This window comes from Salvelinus namaycush, chromosome 4 (genome assembly GCF_016432855.1).
Source record: "Salvelinus namaycush isolate Seneca chromosome 4, SaNama_1.0, whole genome shotgun sequence".
Lineage (NCBI taxonomy): Eukaryota > Metazoa > Chordata > Actinopteri > Salmoniformes > Salmonidae > Salvelinus > Salvelinus namaycush.
Window position 1 is genome coordinate 32,275,663 of NC_052310.1, and position 26,267 is coordinate 32,301,929.

General features: G+C 42.8%; 1 protein-coding gene across 1 annotated transcript; it reads left to right on the top strand.

Annotated features, from left to right (window-relative positions):
* On the top strand, window positions 1-26,265 carry si:ch211-223a10.1 (putative ankyrin repeat protein RF_0381). Its single transcript, XM_038990767.1, has 8 exons — window positions 1-296; window positions 1,170-1,305; window positions 2,391-2,501; window positions 22,533-22,665; window positions 25,189-25,367; window positions 25,639-25,712; window positions 25,856-26,018; window positions 26,127-26,265. Exons 1-8 carry the CDS (start codon window positions 185-187, stop codon window positions 26,263-26,265), a joined length of 1,047 nt encoding a protein of 348 aa, XP_038846695.1. The 5' UTR covers window positions 1-184.
* Window positions 26,266-26,267: the final 2 nt, after the last annotated feature.

Sequence of the window (26,267 nt, forward strand, 5' to 3'; positions counted from 1 at the left end):
CAAGCCTGCTGCAGTACAATCGTTTTTCACACAAAAAAATATCCAGCTACTTAGTCGCGTAGGATCTCTGTTAAATGAATGTGTAATTGTTGTTACAATGTATCGTCTCTGTATGGATATTTTGTTTACATTGACAGAGTAATAGTCAGGCGGCACAGGGTCGATCGTATGCAGTATTCGCATAATGCTTCCAATGCCTAGTGTCGATGGGGACATTTTTGACTGTGTTCAACGAGGGAACGTTGAACATTGTGCACATATCATTCAACATGATCGATCTATCCTCAAAGAGAAAGGTAAGGCTTACCTATGCATGTTTGGAGTATGCATTAGCCTATATAATTTACTGCACACACATTTGGGGAATGGATTCTATTTTTCAACTAGCCTAGCTACCCGACTGTAGCCTATTCTAATGTCACTTCCGGGAAAGGTGCTTACCATACCATTATTCTCGGGAATTTGTTATTACTTTCTGTAGTTAAATGCTGAATAAAAAGGATGTCAGTAAAGATGTCTGTCGTCAGATCTTTACCATTAGAATGTCTTACCCAGTCACTTTGTTGCATCAAATATGCATGAGTAAATTGCTTTGGTACCAGCAGCAGATAATGGTTTATGTATTGTTTTATAACCAATCTAGCTATCTTAAAACTACTGGCCATATAAGGCCTAGTTTTAATTCTGTCAAGTTTTAAAAATAGCAAGTTTCAGAGTCCCATCACAGTTCCAGAATGCATCAACACCCGCTTTTCAAGATGACAGCTGAAAGCTGACTGCTGATGTCTCCTGTTGTGATTTTGTCATGTTGTCAGAGAGAGAGAGAGAGATACCTTAACCTGTCTGTGTTTTATCAGTGATCTGAGATGGGTAGTTGTTCAGTCTATTCTCTCAGACACTTACAGCTCCTGACAGTAGTAAAGAGACGATAGTAGGCCTACTGCTCTTTGGGTGGTTAGGGAGTGACACTATCTCAAAGTAATAGAATAAATGTGATCATTTACAGTCATAGTACTTGAAGCATCTTTAAACACCAACATTTATTTTACTGTGAGATGTTCAATATCTTCTCTAAAGTTCTTCAGTCAAGACTGTCTCCTTTTAACAGCGAAACACAGGCTTTTCATGCTGATGAGACTTGTCATGTGTGTATGTGTTTGTGTGTGTAGGTTGGGGTGGTTTTAGTCCTCTCCACTTTGCGTCCCTCCATGGTAACCGTGCCATGGTTGACATGTTGCTAAGCAACGGAGCTGACCCCAACCTGACCTGTGATGCAGGAATGACGGCCTTCCATTTCGCCTGCAGGTCAGTAACACTGATTGGACTGGGTAGGCCCCACTATCCACTCCTATTAAATCTGTGGAAAGGGACTAGGGGAAGAGCGTTGGGCCCCTGTAGGGCTGTGACGGACATGGAATTTTGGGTGAAGGTAATTGGCTAGCCAAATGACTGCGGTCACGGTAATGACCGTTCAATTATCAAAAAAATAAATGAAGACATATTTTCTCATAGAATGAATAGAACTGGTGTCCCCATTCAAGTCAATGATGGCGTAATGGGTGGACAGGTGGCCATTGCGAGTGTACCCATAGGAGAAAAGCAGGAAGTTAAAGTAGGAAGTAAAAGCAGAACATTTACCAATCAATATTTGCTTTGATTTGTTGATTTAACTCAACTGACATTACAAAAAATACATTCCATTGCATGAGCCACATCATCATTTGAATGAACATTCTACATTACCATGGAAATTATTGCATCACAACACCAGGCAGCAATTGCGAGTGTACCCATGAGTTTACCAGTCAAATTACCGGGGTTAAAGGTTCCAAGCCTGTTCTGTTCATTCTATTTCTATGTGTGCTGCTGCTGCAGGGAGTGGGGCGTTGCCTAGGAAACCAAATACTCATTTGCTACAACACCTTGCTTGTTTCAGCAAGGAGCAACAACGTTTCATCACGTTGTTAAGAGTCCATGTTACAGCAGAAACGGACTCAACCGCACGAACGCCCGGCTGTTCATTCCACACAAAAAAAAATGGTTATGATGGTTATTTTATTTTCATGACGGTCTTCATCCGTAACCGTTGGTTATATGGTAATTGTGTCAGCCCAAGGCACCTGGAGCAGAAATGCCGCTCTCTCCTAGAAATGCCCCTCTCTTCTTCTCTCTGAAGTGTGCACTCCTACAGTCCCCCTCATGGATGTAAATGGAGAGGACTGGTGTAAGAAATATGGTTGAACCTCCCTCCAGCCTGTACTTACATCAATCCAATGCTTTTAAATGCTTGGGGGGGGAGTGGCTGAGTATACACTTCAGGGAGAAATGGAATTGGACTACTACCTAATGCTATTAATATATTTTTGATGGTAATGTGTCTGTCTCTCTAGGCATGGTAATGTATACGTGATGCGCCAGATGATGCAGCATGGAGCTGACCTGCGCATGGTAGACCATCAGGGCAAAACTGCCCTACACCATGGAGTATGTGGAGGGAACATGTAAATGCACACACACACACACACACACACACACACACACACACACACACACACACACACACACACATAGCTGCATAATGTTATATATTATATTATATATCAACTTCATCCCAAGCCGACAGATTTTAAATCTCCATCATTAAAATGTTTTGTTTGTTGTTTAACTTTTTATGCAATTTAAAATTCTTTGAAAAGCACTATACAAGTATATGTGTGTATATATACTGAACCAAAATTTAAACGCAACATGCAACAATTTAAAAGATTTTACTGAGTTACCGTTCATATAAGGAAATCATTACATTTAAATAAATTCATTAGGCCCTAATCTATGGGTTACACATGACTGGGCAGGGGTGCAGGCATGGATGGGCCATGGGTGGCCAGGCCCACCCACAGGGGAGCCAGGACCAGCCACAAACGGGCTTTATTACAGACAGAAATACTCCTCAGCAAACCCCCTCCCTCCCCTCAGACGATCCCACAGGTGAAGAAGCCGGATGTGGAGGTCCTGGGGTGGCGTGTTTACACGTGGTCTGTGGTTGTGAGGCCGTTTGGACGTACTGCCAAATCTTCTAAAATGATGGAACAATCAATTCAATTCGGAACAATGAACAATCAATTATCTGGCAACAGCTCAGGTGGACAGTCCTGCAGTCCCTCAAAACTTGAGACATCTGTGGCATGGTGTTGTGTGACAAAATGTCACATTTTAGAGTTGCCTTTTATTGTCCCCAACACAAGGTGCACCTGTGTAACGACCATTCTGTTTTATCAGCTTTTTGATATGCCACACCTGTCACATGGATGGATCTTCTTAGGAAAGAGAAATGCTCACCAACAGGGATGTAAACAAATTTGTGGACAAAATTCTAAGAGAAATAAGCTTTTTGTGCATATGGCAAATTTCTGGGATCTTTTATTTGAGCTCATGAAACATGGGAATAACACTTTACATGTTGCGTTTATAGACAGTGCATTCGGAAAGTATTCAGACCCTTTGACTTTTTCCACATTTTGTTACGTTACAGCCTTATTCTAAAATGGATTAAATAAAACATTCCCTAATCAATCTACACACAATACCCAATAATGACAAAGCGAAAACAGGTTTTTAGAAATGTTTGCAAATTAAAAAAATTATACAGAAATGTACATAAGTATTCAGACCCTTTGCTATGAGGCTCGAAATTGAGCTCCGGTGCATTCTGTTTCCATTGATCATCCTTGAGATTTTTCTACAACTTGGAGTCCACCTGTGGTAAATTTCAATTGATTGGACATGATTTGGAAAGGCACACACCTGTCTGTAAAAGGCACATGACAGCCTGCTTGGAGTTTGCCAAAAGGCACCTAAAGGACTCAGACCATAAGAATCAAGATTCTCTGGTCTAATGAAACCAAGATTGAACTATTTGGCCTGAATACCAAGTGTCACGTCTGGAGGAAACCTTGCACCATCCCAACAGTGAAGTATGGTGGTGGCAGCATCATGCTGTGAGGATGTTTTTCAGCAGCAGGGACTGGGAGACTAGTCAAGATTGAGGGAAAGATGAACGGAGCAAAGTATAAAGAGATCCTTGATGAAAACCTGCTCCGAGTGCTCAGGACCTCAGACTGGGGCGAAGGTTCACCTTCCAACTGGACAACACACAGCCAGCACACAGCCAAGACAACGCAGGAGTGGCTTCGGGACAAGTTTCTGCATGTCCTTGAGTGGCCCAGCCAGAGCCCGGATTTGAACCCGATCAAACATCTCTGGAGAGACCTGAAAATAGCTGTGCAGTGACGCTCCCCATCCAACCTGACAGCGCTTGAGAGGGTCTACAGAGAAGAATGGGAGAAACTCCCCAAATACAGGTGTGCCAAGCTTGTAGCGTCATACAGAATAAAACTTGAGGCTGTAATCACTGCCAAAGGTGCTTCAACAAAGTACTGAGTAAAGGGTCTGAATACTTATGTAAATGTAAGTAAATGTAAAAATGTTTATTTTTAATACATTTGCAAACATTTCTAAAACCTGTTTGTGACTCGTTTCAGGAACCTAGGCTTTTTTTGGGGGGGGGGGGGTAGAAATGCTTTCTGTAATAGGCACATGAAAGTTCACATAAGTAACAAACTTGTATGCCATCTGTAAATACAAATACAATTGTTAAATTATGAGCCTAGTTGGTTTAGCCACAGAAAAAGTCAGCAACCTTCCCGCTAGCCATGATTTTCTGAGATAAGGAGTGGGCTGGACATGCTGATAGATGAGTTTAGATTGGTCTGCCATGTAGCTTGCTTCTGTCTATTTGAGCTGGTCAGTATGTGTAGGTAAACTAAGGGCAACCATGGCATCCGTGACAGAGAGGGAGACGCGTCCATCCATGCATACAGATAGTCTAGCTACAGTGGTTCTTCCTTTAAAGGTTACGAGCTTGTGCCACGCCGTTAGTGGTAGATGGTGGTATTCTGTCATTACACCACACTATCACAAGGGGAGTTAGAACACTGATCTGTCGGTAGTCTAAACTGTGGCAATTAATGGAGCCGTTTTCAGTCTAAGAGTCTCTTCTCTGGTACTAGAGTCCTGCATCAGGCAACAATAACAAAAACTGTCGGTGGTCCTGGAGTTAAGAGAGAACTTGGGTAAATACAATGGGGAATTTAACTTGATACTTGGACTGACGATTTCTGAAAAATAGCCACGGTGGGCTTTTGGTTTCTCTCCCTCTAAAAACAGAAATGAATAATTCTAAATAAGAAACTGGCTTTATTTACAAATTAGTAAGAATGCCTCAGCCCATGTTCAAGAATGGCCTTCTTCCTTTATTCAGATTACAATCGCTCACATTCGGTTATTTGAAACAAAATCCTCTCCAAAAGATTTATATTTTTTAAACAAGCTATAGAAAGTTGGTTGCAATTTCAGTAAAAAAAAAATGTATAAAAAAGTAAGAACTTGTATGTCGGCCCTGCATTAAAGACCAAAATTGTTTAAAGAAAATTGTGATGACTACAAATATATACCAGTTTAATTTAAGGACCAAAAAATTGACAGCTGTGCCATATAGATTGCAAAATAGTTGGGGAGAGATTTTCGATGTACCGATTCCATGGCACATGGTTTATGAATTGACACGCAATTTTCCGTTTATTATAACCTACTGCAGGCCTAAACCTATGGGTTTAACCTTCTGAATTAATTATTATATTGAAGATAGAAGGCGGGAAATGAGGCGTTGAAGATGGCGGGGAACAAGATGGCGACACAATCCATGCCAGGCACACCTCTAAGCTCTGGAACTCCACCTCCTGTTTGTGGACTCTGCATGAAAATACCTGTCTATTTGTGGAAAAATCACCCTGATTTAACATATTTAGTCATTCCATGATAGGTTATTAGCAGGACAATAGACTCTTCATACATCGATTTATTTACAAAATGGTAATTTAATAGCCCGGCTACTGTAGGTGTGAAAATCCCCCAACTGCAATGTATTACATTCAACTACATTTTAGTTGCACTTTCCCCCAGCTCCACGACCACGGGTAAAACCTTGCTGAGATGATCAATGTATTTGTTGTATCGTCAATTTCTCAAGCCAAAACGTCTTGATGGCCTTCACCAGTTCATCTTTGCTTGTTGGCTTGGCAGAGTTACGGATGAATGTTTTCAGTAGATTTTTAGATATATTGTAGGCTTACCGTAGGCGACATGAGTCTCACTAGTGTTGAGTAATGTGTTGTAGGTCTTTTATTTATTTGTTTATTTATTTTTATTTAACCTTTATTTTACTACATAAAGGTCTACTTACTCTGCTGGCGTCTTGACCCAGTTTATGCCCTCATTTGCAATGCAAACCTGGGCGGCAGTATGTTTTGGGTCATTGTCTGTATTTGGAGAATAAAAAAAGACATTTAGCCTAACAGCCAAAATTAGGTACAATAATAGAAATATAAATGTAAATAGGCCTAAATGTAACAAAATATTGCTATAATCCTACCTTGAAAGAAACGATGTGTACCCAGAAACACCTCTCTGACGTAGGGTCCAGCGTATTTCTTGATGATTTCTTCCTCAAAGAAATCTCGAGCCATGATACCTGAAAAAGGAGGCAACAGTGAATTATTGTGGAGCACATAGCAGTCCGTGAGGTGTAGGCTACAGTATTTTGTGTACCTTTGGCTTTGTAAATAGCTAAACTTACCATCAAAAATCAAATATGGGCCTGGTCCCTTGTGAGAAATTGACTGGCAGCTTCATTAAATAGTACCCGCAAAACACCAGTCTCAACGTCAACAATGAGAGGCGACTCTGGGATGCTGGCCTCCTAGGCAGAGTTCCTCTGTCCTGTGTCTGTGTTCTTTTGCCCATCTTATTCTTTTCTTTTTATTGACCAGTCTGAGATATGGCTTTTTCTTTGCAACTCTGCCTTAATGATCCATAACGAATTACTATGGGAATAAATATCACTGAATGACATAGCGTGGGGACTGGTCTTGATAAATCAATCATGGGCCTATTTATATAATGAATATGAATTCGGAGGGCAGAAATTATGAAATATTAAGGCATTAGACCTCTCACTAAGGCGTCAGTCATACAGAAGTTATACTTAAATTGAAATGTCTTACAGAGCCTTTCCATAAGTCCATTCCAATTTCTTCAACTGTCGTCTGACTGTGATTAGAATGATGTTGATGTGATGCCAGTAGATTCCAGATTGCCTTTGCCGATCGCTCATCATCTTCAACCATCAGTGAGTCGATGGCTTGAATAGTCTCGCTAGAAATGGAATACCACGGTAGATGCTGTGTTTTTGGTTGATGGCCAATATTAAAAATTGTCAAATGCATTTGTGAATTAAATCGCTTTATTGTTGAATCGTCCCACCGGCCAATAGCCAGGGAAAATACAGCGCGCCATATTCAAATAAAATTATATAAAAATCAAACTTTCATTAAATCACACATGTAAGATACCAAATTAAAGCTACACTCGTTGTGAATCCAGCCAACGTGTCAGATTTCAAAAAGGCTTTTCGGTGAAAGCAATAGATGCTATTATCTGATGATAGCACAACAGTAAACAAAGGGAATAGCATATTTCAACACTACAAGCACGACACAAAACGCAGAAATAAAATATAAATCATGCCTTACCTTTGACGAAATTCTTTTGTTGGCACTCCAATATGTCCCATAAACATCACAAATGGTCCTTTTGTTCGATTAATTCCGTCGATATATATCCAAAATGTCAATTTATTTGGACCGTTTCATCCAGAAAAACACAGCTTCCAACTTTCGCCACTTCACTACAAAATATATCAAAAGTTACATGTAAACTTTACCAAAACATTTCAAACTACTTTTGTAATACAACGTTAGGTATATTTAAACGTTAATAATCGATCAATTTGAAGACGGGATGATCTGTGTTCAATACAAAAAGAAAACAAACTGACGCAACTTTTTTTCGTAACGTGCCTCTCTCAAAAAAAATTACTTCATGTGACCCTCATTTACGATAGCCCTACTTCTTCATTACACAAAGGAATAACCTCAACCGATTTCCAAGGACTGGTGACATCCAGTGGAAGCGGTAGGAACTGCAAGCAAGTCCATTAGAAATCTGGTGTCTCTAAGAAAAATCATTGAAAAGACAGTGATTTCGGGGGCACTCTCGTCTGAGTGTGCCAAAGCGCAGAATAACTGATGAAAAAGCGTAATTAAATTGTTGCCAGCAGCACAGTTGCAGTCACCAACACCCTGGATAACATAAAACAGCCTAACCAGCTCTGCTAGGGCAAATAAAATGGTCAGAGTGAGGTGTTCTTTCATTTGTGTCTGGAAGTAGCTAGCCAACGTTAGCCAGTTAGCTTGGGTGCTTGACTGCTGTTATTAGTACAGAATGTTCAGATCAACCCTACTCCTCGGCCAGAGCGTCCAGTGTGCGCTCTGAATGCTCCGATAGCGAAACGCTCTGAATTGACGAACTGATAATCTGACAACGCTCTGAGTTTACGGACGGGGCTGAAGCTTAAGAGGGCGTGAACGATGCTGAATGGGTGTAGACAAAGAAGAGCTCTCCAGTAGGTGTACCAAAACATTCAAAGGCCAGTTTCTCAAAAGTCAGTTTTATCAAGTTTCAAAGTATAATTACTTTCCCATTGTTCCTGATGTAGTGAATGATATACCATTTTCTAGCTCGGAGTCTCTACTTTTATCCAATGTAAGAAACACAATTTCAAATGTTGTTACATAAGACCGATTTGAGCCGGTCGGTCACATTTTTGCTTTGCCATTATGGTGTATTGTGTGTAGATTGATGAGGGGGGAAATATATTTCATCCATTTTAGAATAAGGCAGAAATGTAACAAAGTGGAAAAAGTCAAGGGGTCTGAATACTTTCCAAATGCACTGTATTTGTTCAGTATACTGTATATATGTAGTGCATAAGCGACATGATGTCATGAGATATGATTTTCATGAGCTATAAACATAAAGAGTCACACACTAATATATATTTATTTATATATAAATACAGTCGCAAGAAAAAGTATGTGAACCCTTTGGAATTACCTGGATTTCTGCATAAATTGGTCATAAGATCTGATCTTCATCTCAGTCACAACAATACACAAACACAAACACAATTATACATTTTAATGCCTTTATTGAACACACCATGTAAATATTCACAGTGCAGGGTGAGAAAAGTATGTGAACCCTTGGATTTAATAACTGGTTGACCCTCCTTTAGCAGAACCTCAACCAAACGTTTTCTGTAGTTGCGGATCAGACAATGGTCAGGGGGAATTTTGGACCATTCCTCTTTAGAAAACTGTTTCAGTTCAGCAATATTTTTGGGATGTCTGGGGTGAACCGCTCTCTTGAGGTCATACCACATCATCTAAATCGGGTTGAGGTCAGGACTCTGACTGGGCCACTCCAGAAGGCGTATTTTCTTCTGTTGAAGCCATTCTGTTGTTAATTTACTTCAGTGTTTTGGCTCGTTTTCCTGTTGCATCACCCAACTTCTGTTGAGCTTCAATTGGCGGACAGATATCCTTACATTCTCCTGCAAAATGTCTTGATAAACTTGGAAATTAATTTTTCTGTCAATGATGGCAAGCTGTCCAGGCCCTGAGGCAGCAAAGCAGCCCCAAACCATGAGAATCCCTCCACCATACTTTACAGTTGGAATGAGGTTTTGATATTGGTGTGCAGTGTCTTTTCTCCTCACATAGTTTTGTGTGTTCCTTCCAAACAACTCAACTTTAGTTTAATCTGTCCACAGAATATTTTGCCAGTAGCGCTGTGGAACATCCAGGTGCTCTTTTGCGAACTTCAGACATGCAGCAATGTTTCTTTTGGACAGCAGTGGCTTCGTCTGTGGTGTCCTCCCATGGAACACCATTATTCTTTAGTGTTTTATGTATTGTAGACTCATCAACAGAGATGTTAGCATGTTCCAGAGATTTCTGTAAATCTTTAGCTGACACTCCAGGATTCTTCTTAACCTCATTGAGCATTCTGCTCTGTGCTCTTGCAGTCCTCTTTGCAGGATGGCCTCTCCTAGGGAGCGTAGCAACAATGCTGAACTCTCTCCATTTATAGACCATTTGTCTTACCGTGGACTGATGAACATCAAGGCTTTTAGAGATACTTTTGTAACCCTTTCCAGCTTTATGTCAACAATTCTTAATTTTAGGTCTTCTGAGACCTATTTTGTTCGCGGTGTGGTTCACATCAGGCACTGCTTGTTGTGAATAGCAAACTCAAATTTTGCGAGTTTTTTTTAATAGGGCAGAGCAACTTTAACCAACATCTCCAATCTCGTCTCATTGAATGGACTCCAGGTTAGCTGACTCCTACTCCAATTAGCTTTTGGAAAAGTCATTAGCCAAGGGGTACACATACTTTTCTAACCTACACTGTGAATGTTTAAATTATTTATTCAATATAGACATGAAAAATACAATAATTTGTGTGTTATTAGTTTAAGCACACTGTGTTTGTCTATTGTTGTGACTTAGATGAAGATCAGATCACATTTTATGACCAATTTATGCAGACATCCAGGTCATTCCAAAGGGTTCACATACATACTGTATAGTACCAGTCAAAAGTTTGGACACACTTACTCATTCAAGGGTTTTTCTTTATTTTCACTATTTTCTACATTGTAAATTAATAGTGAATACATCAAAACTTTGAAATAACACATGGAGTCATGTAGTAACCAAAAAGTGTTAATCAAATCAAAATATATTTTAGATTTTAGATTCTTCAAAGTAGCCACCCTTTGCCTTGGTGACAGCTTTGAACACTCTTGGCATTCTCTCATCCAGCTTCACCTGGAATGCTTTTCTAACAGTCTTGAAGGAGTTCCCACATATGCTGAGCACTTGTTGGCTGCTTTTCCTTCACTCTGTGGTCCAACTCATCCCAAACCATTTCAATTGGGTTGAGGTCGGGTGATTGTGGAGGCCAGGTCATCTGATGTAACACTCCATCACTCTGCTTCTTGGTCAAATACCCCTTACACAGCATGGAGGTGTGTTGGTTCATTGTCCTGTTGAAAAACAAATGATAGTCCAACTAGGCCCAAACCAGTTGGGATGGCGTATCACTGCACAATACTGTGGTAGCCATGCTGGTTAAGTGTGCCTTAAATTCTAAATAAATCACAGACAGTGTCACCAGCAATGTACCATCACACCTACTCCTCCATGCTTCATGGTGGGAACTTCAAATGCAGAGATAATCAGTTCACCTACAGTGGTTCCTCCTTTAAAAGTTGCGAGCTTACATTGCGGGACTTAGAGGTACCCAGTGTCACTGCTTCATTGCTCCAGACCACTGCAAGGGGGAGTTAGAGCACTCATTATGCATTTGGGTCCTGTCATGACTTCCGCCGAAGTCGGCCCCTCTCCTTGTTCGGGTGGCGTTCGGCGGTCGACGTCACCGGCTTTCTAGTCACCATGATCCATGTTTCATTTTCGTTTTGTTTTGTCTGTATTACACACACCTGGTTTCAATTCCCATATCATCCCATATCATCCTTATTTAACCCTCTGGCATACCTGTCTGTTCTGTCCATGATTGTTGGTGTCTTAGTGGTTCGTGTAGGTGTTATTCTGTCTGTATTTTCCTTATTGGAATATTGCTTGCCTTTTTTGTGAGTAAACTCAGTTGTTCTGCTCAAACCTGTGTCCTGCGCCTGACTTCGGCTACATCTCTGCACCCAATCGTTGACAGAATCATGGACCATTCAAATGGAGTCAGCAGGTGCAGCCAGCCCTTCTCTCCCAGTAGAGGAGCGCGTCCAGCAGCACGCGACCATGTTACAAAGTCTTGGGACAGCCATGGATCGCGTGCTGCAAACAATGGACAGATGGGAGAGAGGAGGCTTTCCTGTAAATCCAACAACATCACCTCCGCCCGCACCTCAACCTACACCGATGTCCACCCCTCCGTCGTCAGGACCCAGTGGGATTCGGCTTTCGCTCCCGGGAGCGTATGACGGAACAGCTGCCGGGTGCCAGGGGTTCCTACTCCAGCTGGAGCTCTACCTTGCAGCTGTTCAGCCAGCCCCTTCGGGATGCGAGAGAGTGAGCGCCCTCATCTCCTGCCTGACTGGAAAAGCCCTGGACTGGGCCAACGCCATCTGGGGAGGGGAAGGCCCGACTCTGGATGACTACGAGGACTTCTCCCGCCGCTTCCGGGCAGTTTTTGATCATCCACCTGAAGGGAGAGCGGCGGGAGAGCGATTGCTCCATCTGAGACAGGGGATGAGGAGCGCCCAAGAGTTCGCACTGGACTTCAGAACTCTGGCCGCTGGTGCGGGATGGAATGAGCGGGCCCTGATCGACCACTACAGGTGTAGTTTACGAGAGGACGTTCGTAGGGAGCTAGCCTGCAGGGACACCACTCTCAACCTGGACCAGCTGGTGGACTTGTCTATCCGGCTGGATAACCTGTTGGCCTCCCGCGGACGTCCGGATCGGGGTCCGTCCGTTCCATCCCCCAGCACCTTGGATCCAACACCGATGGAGTTGGGAGGGGCTGCTATGAGGGGGGCCGGAGGGGGGACCATTCCCTGCACCAGCTGTGGCCACAGAGGGCACACTGCTGGTCGATGCTGGGGTGGTTCTCCAGGAAGTCGAGGTAGCAGGCGGAGCACTGGTGGGTCATCCCAGGTGAGTAGGCACACAACTCACCCAGAGCCCCCTGTTGCACACGTGGTTACCTATAGAATTTCCTGAGTTTTCCCCGCATTCCCAGCATAAGGCGTTAGTAGATTCAGGCGCAGCTGGGAACTTTATTGACCGCTCCTTGGCACATAGATTAGGGATCCCAATTGTTCCTGTTGTTGTTCCCTTCCCTGTACATGCCTTAGATAGTTGTCCTTTGGGGTCGGGGCTAATTAGGGAGGTCACAGCTCCCATTACTATGATAACGCAGGGGGGTCACGAGGAGAGAATTAGTCTCTTCCTGATCGACTCTCCTGCGTTTCCTGTTGTGTTGGGCCTTCCCTGGTTGGCCTCTCATGATCCTACTATTTCGTGGCAACAGAGGGCTCTCAAGGGACGGTCCTGTCAGTGTTCGTGTAGGTGTTTCCTTAGGTGCCACTACGGTGGAAAGTCCAAACCAGGTTTCCACCATGCACATTCCCCCCGAATATGCCGATTTGGCACTCGCCTGACTCAATTATCACCCCATCGACAGGGGGATTGTGCGATAAATCTCCTGGTAGGCGCTGCACTTCCTAGGAGTCACGTGTATCCTCTGTCACAGGAGGAGATGGCGGCTATGGAAACATATGTCACCGAATCTCTGGGACAGGGATACATTCGGCCTTCCACTTCACCTGTCTCCTCGAATTTCTTTTTTGTGAAGAAGAAGGATGGAGGTTTATGCCCGTGTATTGACTATCGAGGGTTAAATCAGATTATGGTAAAATACAGTTACCCGCTACCTCTCATCGCCAGTATGACAGAGTCATTGCACGGGGCGCGCTTCTTCACAAAATTGGACCTGAGGAGCGCTTACAACCTGGTGCGTATCCGGGGAGAGGATGAGTGGAAGACAGCATTTAGCACCACTTCTGGGCACTATGAGTACCTCGTCATGCCGTATGGGTTAATGAATGCTCCATCAGTCTTCCAATCCTTTGTGGATGAGATTTTCAGGGACCTGCACAGGCAGGGTGTAGTGGTGTATATAGATGACATTCTAATATACTCCGCTACCCGCGCCGAGCATGTGTCCCTTGTGCGCAGGGAGCTTGGTCGACTGTTGGAACATGGCCTATACGTCAAGGCGGAGAAATCTCTGTTCTTCCAACAGTCCGTCTCCTTCCTAGGGTACCACTTTTCCGCGTCAGGGGTGGAGATGGAGAATGACCGCATTTCAGCCGTGCGTAATTGGCCGACTCCAACCACGGTAAAGGAGGTGCAGCAGTTCTTAGGGTTTGCCAACTACTACCGGAGGTTTATCCGGGGCTTTGGTCAGGTAGCGGCTCCCATTACCTCCTTGCTGAAGGGGGGACCGGTGCGACTGCAGTGGTCAGCTGGGGCGGACAGGGCTTTTGGCCACCTGAAGGCTCTGTTTACCTCGGCTCCCGTACTGGCTCATCCTGATCCCTCCTTGGCATTCATAGTAGAGGTGGACGCGTCCGAGGCTGGGATAGGAGCTGTGCTGTCTCAGCGCTCGGGTACGCCACCGAAGCTCCGCCCCTGTGGTTTCTTTTCGAAGAAGCTCAGCCCGGCGGAGCGAAACTATGATGTGGGGGACCGGGAGCTGTTGGCTGTTGTCAAGGCTCTGAAGGCGTGGAGGCATTGGCTTGAGGGGGCTAAACACCCTTTCCTCATTTTGACTGACCACCGCAATCTGGAGTACATCTGGGCGGCGAGGAGAATGAACCCTCGCCAGGCAAGGTGGGCCATGTTTTTCACCCGCTTTGTTTTCACCCTATCCTACAAACCAGGTTCCCAGAACGTTAAGGCAGACGCACTGCCCCGGCTGTATGATACAGAGGAGCGGTCCACGGATCCCACTCCCATAATTCCAGCTTCTTGCCTGGTGGCACCGGTGGTATGGGAGGTGGACGCGGACATCGAGCGGGTGTCACGTGCAGAGCCCACTCCCCCTCAGTGTCCAGTTGGGCGTCTGTACATTCCGTTTGATGTCCGCGATCGTTTGATCTGTTGGGCTCACACGTCACCCTCCTCTGGTCATCCTTGCATCGGTCGGACGGTGCGCTGCCTTGCTGGGAAGTACTGGTGGCCCACTTTAGCTAAGGACGTGAGGGTTTATGTTTCCTCCTGTTCGGTATGCGCACAGTGCAAGGCACCTAGACATCTGCCCAGAGGGAAATTACAACCCCTTCCCGTTCCACAACGACCGTGGTCACACCTATCGGTGGATTTCGTGACGGATCTTCCCCCGTCGCGGGGTAACACCACGATCCTGGTCGTTGTGGATCGGTTTTCTAAGTCCTGCCGTCTCCTTTGCCCGGTCTCCCTACGGCTCTACAAACTGCGGAGGCCCTGTTCACCCACGTATTCCGGCACTACGGGGTGCCTGAGGATATAGTTTCTGTTCGGGGTCCCCAATACACGTCTGGAGGGCGTTTATGGAACGCCTGGGGGTCTCGGTCAGCCTTACCTCAGGTTTCCACCCCGAGAGTAACGGGCAGGTGGAGAGAGTCAACCAGGATGTGGGTAGGTTTCTGCGGTCCTATTGCCAGGACCGGCCGGGGGAGTGGTCGGTTTTCATCCCCTGGTCAGAGATGGCCCAAAACTCCCTCCGCCACTCCTCTACCAACCTATCACCGTTTCAGTGTGTGCTGGGTTATCAGCCGGTCCTGGCACCATGGCATCAGAGCCAGATCGAGGCTCCTGCGGTGGATGAATGGTTTCGGCACTCGGAGGAGACATGGAACGCTGCCCATGTGCGGCTACAACGGGCCGTCAGGCAGCAAAAGGCGAGTGCCAACCGCCACCGCAGTGAGGCCCCGGTGTATGCACCGGGGGATCGGGTCTGGCTCTCGACCCGAAACCTGCCCCTTCACCTGCCCTGCCGGAAGCTGGGTCCACGGTTTGTGGGGCCATTTAAAGTCCTGAGGAGACTGAACGAGGTCTGTTATAGGTTACAGCTCCCCCCTGATTATCGTATTAACCCCTCGTTCCATGTGTCTCTCCTCAGGCCGGTGGTGGCTGGTCAGCTCCAGCAGTCTGAGGTGCGGGAGGTTCCTCCGCCCCCTCTGGACATCGAGGGGGTCCCGGCGTATACCGTACAGGGTTTGTACGGTATAGGGTGGCTCCAGCCACGCGCCGACACCGGCCTCGGGGACGACGGGACTGTATTTTCCTTATTGGAATATTGCGAGTAAACTCAGTTGTTTTGCTCAAACCTGTGTCCTGCGCCTGACTCCGCTACATCTCTGCACCCAATCGTTGACAGGTCCCAAGGTTTTTATATGACCAATCACATCGAGTGGTTCCAATGACGAATTTGACACGAGCCACCCATCCCTGGTGATGTTCTTCAGCAAAGGTGGCTGGCAAAACATTACGGTGAAAGCTAATTTAAGGAATTATAACGTCATAACGAGTCAAGCAAAAAATGTACAATTGAGAGGAATATGTTATTTAATGTAGAGACAAACGATTGTGCATATTTTTTTGTTGTCATAAAGTTAATTTACGAAAATGGCTATTAAGTTTTTTTCAGTCATTTCCAATACCAGGTGTATCAAACTCCATTCTTTGAATGATGCTGTGTCTGCATGTATGTATTATAATTATACACTTCAACAGTGTTTACCACTCCTGCTCCTGGGACATCAATGATTACATATTGTAACTAGAAACATGATTTAAGTAAAGGCTGATTTGTAATTCATATATACAGAATAAAAACATCCTGCCAGCACGCCCGCAAGCAAGCCACTCCGGAGGAGAATGACATGTGGACGAGAGCAGGAACGAGATGGAAGTAACAATCCAGGCTATTTGCTCTGAGACTGGCATAATCATGTAATGAAACAAGCAGGGAGCAGGTTTCGAACCCTCAACATTCTGGCCCGAAGTCCAGCAGGCTATCGACTGTGCTCAAATGTATTAATTGGGGTTGGGGCCGATTGTGGCTAAAAACACTTTAGCAATTGGAGTCTTAAACATGTGGAAAGGGAAAAACTAATAATAATATTATTTTCACAAGTGTAGCAGTATGGGCTGTTAGCTGAACAATAGACTATTCAACCTTTACTAAAGAATTGTTAATAACCGGGCTAGGTGTGAACCCCCCCCCCCAACTTGCAACAAATCATTTGTATCTATCTTTCCACATCTACCTACACACATCTACCTACACACGGTTAATGTTCTGGAAAAAAATACAAATAAATGTGTGTGTGTAAATTCAGTTGAAGTCGGAAGTTTACATACACCTTAGCCAAATACATTTAAACTCACTTTTTCACAATTCTTGACATTTAATCCTAGTAAAAAGTCCCTGTCTTAGGTCAGTTATTATCACCACTTTATTATAAGAATGCGAAATGTCAGAATAATAGTAGAGAGAATTATTTATTTCAGCTTTTATTTCTTTCATCACATTCCCAGTGGGTCAGAAGTTTACATACACTCAATTAGTATTTGGTAGCATTGCCTTTAAATGGTTTAACTTGGGTAAACCGTTTCGGGTAGCCTTCCACAAGCTTCCCACAATAAGTTGGGTGAATTTTGGCCCATTCCTCCTGACAGAGCTGGTGTAACTGAGTCAGGTTTGTAGGCCTCCTTGCTCGCACACGCTTTTTCAGTTCTGCCCACACATTTTCTATGGGATTGAGGTCAGGACTTTGTGATGGCCACTCCAGTACCTCGACTTTGTTGTCCTTAGGCCATTTTGCCACAACTTTGGAAGTATGCTTGGGGTGATTGTCCATTTGGAAGACCCATTTGCGACCAAGCTTTAACTTCCTGACTGATGTCTTGAGATGTTGCTTCAATATATCCACATAATTTTCTTCCCCCATGAAGCCATCTATTTTGTGAAGTGCACCAGTCCCTCCTGCAGCAAAGCACCCCCACAACATGATGCTGCCACCCCCATGCTTCACGGTTGGGATGGTGTTCTTCGGCTTGCAAGTCTCCCTCTTTTTCCTCCAAACATAACGATGGTCATTATGGCCAAACATTATGGTATTTTTATTTCATCAGACCAGAGGACATTTCTCCAAAAAGTACAATTTTTGTCCCCATGTGCAGTTCCAAACCGTTGTCTGGCTTTTTTATGGCGGTTTTGGAGCAGTGGCTTCTTCCTTGCTGAGCGGCCTTTCAGGTTATGTCGATATAGGACTTGTTTTCCTGTGGATATAGATACTTTTGTACCTGTTTCCTCCAGCATCTTCACAAGGTCCTTTGCTGTTGTTCTGGGATTGATTTCCACTTTTCGCACCAAAGTACGTTCATCTCTAGGAGACAGAATGGGTCTCCTTCCTGAGCAGTATGACGGCTGGGTGGTCCCATGGTGTTTATACTTGCGTACTATTGTTTGTACAGATGAACATGATACCTTCAAGCGTTTGGAAAGGATGAACGAGACTTGTGGAGGTCTACAATTATTTTTCTGAGGTCTTTTTGAGATCTTTTGATTTTCCCATGATGTCAAGCAAAGAGGCACTGAGTTTGAAGGTAGGCCTTGAAATACATCCACAGGTACACCTCCAATTGACTCAAATGATGTCAATTAGCCTATCAGAAGCTTCTAAAGCCATGACATCATTTTCTGGAATTTTCCAAGCTGTTTTCCAAGCTGCACAGTCAACTTAGTGTATGTAAACTTCTGACCCACTGGAATTGTCATACACTGAATTATAAGTCAAATAATGTAATGTCTTTAAACAATTTTTGGAAAAATGACTTGTGTCATTCACAAAGTAGATGTCCTAACCGACTTGCCAAAACTATAGTTTGTTAACAAGAAATTAGTGAAGTGGTTGAAAAACTAGTTTTAATGACCCCAACCTCAGTTTATGTTAAAACTTCTTTGGGATAGGGGGCAGCATTTTCACTTCCGGATGAAAAGCGTGTCCAAAGTAAACTGTATATATATATATATATATATATTATTATTATTATTATTTTGGGGTCATGGCTCCCGAGTAGCGCAGCGGTCTAAGGCACTGCATCTCGGTGCAAGAGGCTTTACTACAGTCCCTCGTTCGAATTCAGGCTCTATCACATCCGACCGTGATTGGTAGTGCCATAAGGCGGTGCACAATTGGCCCAGCGTCATCCGGGTTGGGCCGGCGTAGGCCTTCATTGTAAATATGAATTTGGTCTTACCTGACTTGCCTAGTTAAATAAAGGTTACACTAAGAGCATAACATTTTTTGCACCCAAATGTTCTAATTCTTGTCTAACCAATACTCAAACGGAGATAAAGTGAAAATTTAAATCTCATTGATTTATCAAGACTAGTCCCCATGCTTGCCTCAGAGCAGAGCGAAACGGTGCTAAAATAGTTGTAGGTTTTTGCTTCTAACTTCAATATGCTCTTTAAATAAATAAGACCTACACTGATTTTAACAGCACATTACTCAACAGTAGTGAGACTCATATGGCCTATGGTAGGCCTACAGTATATTGGAAAATATTTTTTCAATGATGTGACTCTCCGCCAATAATTACATTTAGAGGATTAAAGGACTCTATATTAATATCTAAGGGGCATTTTCCGTTAGGATCTGTGAGAATATCTGAGAATATCTAAGGGGCTTTTATATAATTCTAAATGAATTAATAACAATAAATATAATAAATCGCTTTGTTTAAAAAGTAACTATATTTTGGAGATTTCGTTTTCATTTAACCTAGAGTGAGTGAGAAAAAGGCAATTCTTGAACATGGGGTGAGACATTCTCACTAATTTGTAAATAAAGCCAGTTTGTTATATATAAATATTTATTTCTGGAGAAACCTAACTTATTAATTATTTAGCAAACATCACCTGCTTATATTCAGTCAACATGAAGATTATTCTTGAAATGAATTGCTCGACTGGTGCAGGTTTTCTGCATCTGTTGGTGTGCAACACTTGCAAAACAAGTTATATTTTCAGCACCAGCCACTCTTCACCTCCTATTGATTGCACTGCGGTTGCCAGCATTTTTTTTTTAATTGAACCTTTATTGAACTAGGCAAGTCAGTTAAGAACAAATTCTTATTTACAAGGACAGCCTACTCCTTCCTCCTGTTGTACAGCGCCATAATTTCCATTCCATTCAAATGGAAACCCTGAGGGTTTTGTTTTTCTCTGAATAGAAACACCATAATATTAAACAAATGTATTAAACCAAATGTCTTAAAATCAATCCCATATACTATGTTATTAGAAAAAGGTTTTAAATTCTCTGTTAATGCCAATACAGAAGACTATCAAATGATTCTCAAAGATGCCCTCTGGTGGTCAAACTAGCAATAACTTGCATTAAAACTTCTTATAGCTGCAATCCCGTTAACGGGATGATATGACAACAGCCAGTTGTGCAGGGGGCCAAATTCAAACAACAGAAATCTCATAATTAAAATTCCTCAAACATACATGTATCTTATACGATTTTAAAGGTAATCTTGTTGTTAATCCCACCAAAGTGTCCGATTTCAAATAGGCTTTACAGCGAAAGCACCACAAACGATTATGTTAGGTCACCAAAATCACAGAAAAACACAGCCATGTTTCCAGCCAAAGACAGGAGTCACAAAAAGCAGAAATAGAGATAAAATTAATCACTAACCTTTGATGATCTTCATCAGATGACACTCATAGGACTTCATGTTACACAATACATATGTGTTTTGTTCGATAAAGTTCATATTTATATCCAAAAACCTCAGTTTACATTGGCGCCATGTTCAGAAATGCCTCCAAAATATCCGGAGAAATTGCAGAGAGCCTCATCAAATAACATAAATACTCATCATAAACTTTGATAAAAGATACATGTTTTACATAGAATTAAAGATACACTTGTTCTTAATGCAACCGCTGTGTCATATTTCAAAAAGCTTTACGGCAAAAGCACAATATTCAATAATCTGAGAACAGCGTTCAGCCACAAAAGGAAGCCATACAGTTACCCGCCAAATTGTGCAGTCAACAAAACTCATAAATAGTATTATAAATCTTCACTTACCTTTGCTGATCTTCGTCGGAATGCACTCCCAGGACTCCCACTTCCACAAGAAATGTTTGTTTGGTTCGGTAATGTCCATCAATTATGTCAAAATACCTATTTTTGTTAGCGTGTTTGGTAAACAAAGTCAGGAAGTGTGTTCACTAAAAGCAGACAATGTCAAAAAGTTCCGTAACAGTCAGCAGAAACATGTCAAACGATGTATTGAATCAATCTTTAGAATGTTTTTAACATAAATCTTGAATAACGTTCCAACCGGAGAATACCATTGACGTCAGATGTGCGATGGAACAGAGCTCCCTCTCATGTGAACGTGCATGGTCAGAGCATGGTCACCTCATGGCAGACCTGACTAATTCCTGTCTCCTTCGGCCCCACTTCACAGTAGAGGCATCAGACAAGCTTCTACAGACTGTTGACATCTAGTGGAAGCCATAGGAAGTGCAAAAAGATCCATATCCCACTGTGTATTCAATAGGGGCTGGGTTGAAAATCGACCAACCTCAGATTTCCCAGTTCCAGTTTGGATTTCTTCTCAGGTTTTTGCCTGCCATATGAGTTATGTTATACTCACAGACATCATTCAAACAGTTTTAGAAACTTTAGAGTGTTTTATATCCAATACTAATAATAATATGCATATATTAGCAACTGGGACTGAGGCGCAGGCAGTTTACTATGGGCACCTCTGAGCACCTTTCATCCAAGCTACTCAATACTGCCCCTGCAGCCATAAGAAGTTAACAGAAAAATGGCTGACAAATAAATAATGTGCCACAGAATGCTGCAGCAGCCCGCAAGGTGTAACGCAGTATGATGCAACTTTGAATGGAGAAACCACTGTACTCTGCGTCTCACAAAGACACGGCTGTTGGAACCAAAAATCTCAAATTTGGACTCACACCAAAGGACAGATTTACACCGGTCTAATGTCCATTGCTCATGTTTCTTGGACCAAGCAAGTCTCTTTTTATTATTGGTGTCCTTTAGTAATGGTTTCTTTGCAGCTATTCGATCATGAAGGCCTGATTCACGCAGTCTCCTCTGAACAGTTGATGTTGAGATGTGTCTGTTACTTGAACTCTGTGAAGCATTTATTTGGGCTGCAATCTGACGTGCAGTTCACTCCAATAAACATATCCTCTGCAGCAGAGGCAACTCTGGCTCTTCCTTTCCTGTGGCGGTCCTCATGAGACCCAGTTTCATCATAGCGCTTGATGGTTCTTGAAATTTTCTGGATTGACTCACCTTCATGTCTTAAAGTAATGATGGACTGTCGTTGTCTTTGTTTATTTTGGCTATCTTCTGTTTACCACCCCTACCTTGTCACAACACAACTGATTGGCTCAAACGCATTAAGAAGGAAAGAAATTCTACAAATGAACTTTTAACTGAAATGCATTCCAGGTGACTACCTCATGAGGATGGTTGAGAATGCCAAGAGTGTGCAAAGCTCTCATCAAGGCAAACTTTGAAGAATCTCAAATTTAAAATATATTTTGATTTGTTTAACACTTTTTTTGATTACTACATGATTCCTTATGTGTTATTTCATAGTTTTGATGTCTTTACTATTATTCTACAATGTAGAAAATAGTTTTAAAAAATAAAGAAAAACCTTTGAATGAGTAGGTGTGTCCAAACGTTTAACTGGGACTGTATATAGAGTGTGCGACTCATTTATTTTTATAGCTTACTGTTAATTCGCAGAGTCAGCACCTCTACGTAAAATAATTTTCTCTGGGTGTGCTCCAGCTCATGCTTTTTATTATACACACGCATGGACACACATCAAAACACACACACTCTAACTCCGAGTTGTGTCTCCCAGTGTAGCGATGCAGTACCTGTGGGAGACAGGAATGTTTCGGTGGTGTGATGGAGACATATACCATGTTACACCTCTACACCTGGCTGCTGATACTGGCAACACTGAGGTGGTCCGTTACCTGCTCCGAGGAAAGGTGAGACGTACACGCTTGGTAAGGAAGTCCGATGATGACTTTCATGTTTCACTTCTATTGGGGAGTTTTGCTATGGAGTTTCCCTTAGAGTTCCGTTCCTCAAATCACATTATCTCTCACGAACAGGAAATGTAAGGTTGTGGGTCGTGTACCAATAATATCTCCTTTCTCCTAAAAGCATTGGATTTGTGGAGGCATGGGCAATTGGGAGTTTCCACCATATTTATTATACCATATTTATTATTCAAATCAGTGAAGGGATGGAGAATCTCAATTGTGTCCTCTCTTGGTGACGACTGACTGCACCTGAGATGGTCACTGTCCTCGGTTATGTGGTGCTGACTTTCTAGTGGACGTCGCTGACCAGTAGAATGGTGCTGAATCTCTGTTAGAGGTCGACCGATTAATCGGAATGGCCGATTTCAAGTTTTCATAACAATCAGAAATCTGTATTTTTGGACACCTTTATTTAACTAGGCAAGTCAGTTAAGAACATATTCTTATTTTCAATGACGGCCTAGTAACGGTGGGTTAACTGCCTTGTTCAGAGGCAGAACGACAGATTTTTACCTTGTCAGCTCGGGTATTCAATCTTGCAACCTTACGGTTAACTAGTCCAACACTCTAACCACCTGATTACATTGCACTCCACGAGGAGCCTGCCTGTTACGCGAATGCAGTAAGAAGCCAAGGTAAGTTGCTAGCTAGCATTAAACTTATCTTATAAAAAACAATCAATCAATCAATCATAATCACTAGTTATCTACACATGGTTGATGATATTACTAGTTTATCTAGTGTGTCCTGCGTTGCATATAATCGATGCGGTGGCATTCGCGAAAAAGGACTGTCGTTGCTCCAACGTGTACCTAACCATAAACATCAATGCCTTTCTTAAAATCAATACACAAGTATATATTTTTAAACCTGCATATTTAATTAATATTGCCTGCTAACATGAATTTCTTTTAACTAGGAAAAATGGTGTCACTTCTCTTGCAACAGAGTCAGGGTATATGCAGCAGTTTGGGCCGCCTAGCTCATTGCAAACTGTGTGAAGACTATTTCTTCCTAACAAAGACAGCCAACTTCGCCAAACGGGGGATGATTTAACAACAGCGCATTTGCGAAAAAACCACAATCGTTGCACGACTGTACCTAACCATAAACATCAATGCCTTTCTTAAAATCAATAAACAGAGGTATATATTTTTAAACCTGCATATTTAGCTAAAAGAAATCCAGGTTAGCAGGTAATATTAACCAGGTGAAATTGTGTCACTTCTCTTGCGTTTATTGCACGCAGAGTCAGGGTATATGCAACAGTTTGGGCCACCTGGCTCGTTGCGAACTAATTTGCCAGAATTTTACGTAATTATGACATAACATTGAAGGTTTGCAATGTAACAGGAATATTTAGACTTATGGATGCCACCCGTTAGATAAAATACGGAACGGTTCCGTATTTCACTGAAAGAATAAACGTTTTGTTTTTGAGATAATAGTTTCCGGATTCGACCATATTAATGACCTTAGGCTCGTATTTCCGTGTGTTATTATGTTATAATTAAGTCTATGATTTGATAGAGCAGTCTGACTGAGCGATGGTAGGCACCAGCAGGCTCGTAAGCATTCATTCAAACAGCACTTTCGTGCATTTTGCCAGGAGCTCGTCGCTGTGCTTCAAGCATTGCGCTGTTTATGACTTCAAGCCTATTAACTCCCGAGTTTAGGCTGGTGTAACCGATGGGAAATGGCTAGCTAGTTAGCGGGGTGCGCGTCACTCGCTCTGAGACTTGGAGTAGTTGTTCCCCTTGCTCTGCATGGGTAACGCTGCTTCGAGGGTGGTTGTTGTCGATGTGTTCCTGGTTCGAGCCCAGGTAGGAGCGAGGAGAGGGACGGAAGCTATACTGTTACACTGGCAATACTAAAGTGCCTATAAGAACATCCTATAGTCAAAGGTATATGAATTAGAAATCGTATAGAGAGAAATAGTCCTATAATTCCTATAATAACTACAACCTAAAACTTCTTACCTGGGAATATTGAAGACTCATGTTAAAAGGAACCACCAGCTTTCATATGTTCTCATGTTCTGAGCAAGGAACTTAAACGTTAGCTTTCTTAAATGGCACATATTGCACTTTTACTTTCTTCTCCAACACTTTGTTTTTGCATTATTTAAACCAAATTGAACATGTTTCATTATTTATTTGAGGCTAAATAGATTTTATTGATGTATTATATTAAGTTAAAATAAGTGTTCATTCAGTATTGTTGTAATTGCCATTATTACAAATACATTCTAAAAATCGGCCGATTAATTGGTATCGGCTTTTTTTGGTCCTCCAATAATCGGTATCGGCGTTGAAAAATCATAATCGGTTGACCTCTAATCTCTGTGACATGCTCTCTTTGCTGAAAGATCTGGAGCCCGAAGGAGCCCTCGGCAGTAGTATCCTTTATCTTTTTAGGATTGTTGCTGCACTGTTTTAAAGTATTTTTTGTTTGTGTGTGTGGCAGAGGTGTATGGTGGAGACTGTGGATGAGGATGGGTTGACAGCGGTCCATGTGGCAGCTGAGAGGGGCTGTGTAGAGGTGTGTTGGACGCTGTTACAGAGATCCGGCTTCAGGATGCTACACTTGAAGACCTATAGCGGACACACGCCTCTGGACCTCTGCAGGCAGGGAAAGACATTCAGGTGGGTCCTAATATCTATAACATTTACCTTCAAATTGGTTTTGTTCATTAGGCACAAAACGGAAGAAAACTGACCAAAATGTCATTTTTATTTTCATCTTGTGAAACATTTTTAAAACTTTTCCATTGTGTAACCTAATGAATACAACCCAGGAATATATAACACTGTCAACGCCTTCTGTACATCTAACTGTCCCATTGCCATACCGTCACCTGGAACATCACTTTAACATTTTAACCATCTCTATTATGTTGGGGTTGTATTTCCACAGACACTTGCAGCTGACCAAACTACTGACCCGCTACATGAGGGAGCCACCATTCAACAAACCGGACGAGTCCCACCGTAAGTGCTGAGGCTGTGATAAGTTTAACTGTAATGAACATTGTGTGACATTGAATTGTGTTTCACTGTATAATTGTGTGTGTGCGTGTATGCGTGCGTCTCTCTCTCTCTGGGTGTGTGTGTTTGCGCGTGCATGCATCCAGTCCTTTACTACTGGACGTTATTCTTCCCATGTCTGATTGGAGGAGCTATTCTGATTATCGCAACAATGTTGGGGGGCTACGGAGGGATAACGTGCGCCGTCCTCTTCCCCTGGCTGGCCAGGAGTATATTTTCCCAGTTCCACCGCATGACGACCTACCAGAGGTATAGACACTGTGTGTGTGTGCTAACTATGTGTGTATCTGCACTATACAGTAAATTCATCCATTGTATTGGTCTTTGTTCCATTACCTGTCCTATGTTGTGTTGCAGGTTGGCCAACCCCGTCTACCTAGGGACTGTGATAGCTGGATTGTTCCACTCTCTAGTCTGCTTCTACTACAGAATACTACCGCCTAATATCCTTTATATTACAGTGATAGTATATTACCTAATATCGTGTACTGCCTAATT

Coding starts and splice junctions, on each gene's coding strand:
- si:ch211-223a10.1 (XM_038990767.1), top strand. CDS start 185: ATGCTTCCAATGCCTAGTGTCGATGGGGACATTTTTGACTGTGTTCAA. Junction 297..1,169: donor ATCTATCCTCAAAGAGAAAG/GTAAGGCTTACC, acceptor TTGTGTGTGTAG/GTTGGGGTGGTTTTAGTCCT. Junction 26,019..26,126: donor CGCATGACGACCTACCAGAG/GTATAGACACTG, acceptor GTTGTGTTGCAG/GTTGGCCAACCCCGTCTACC.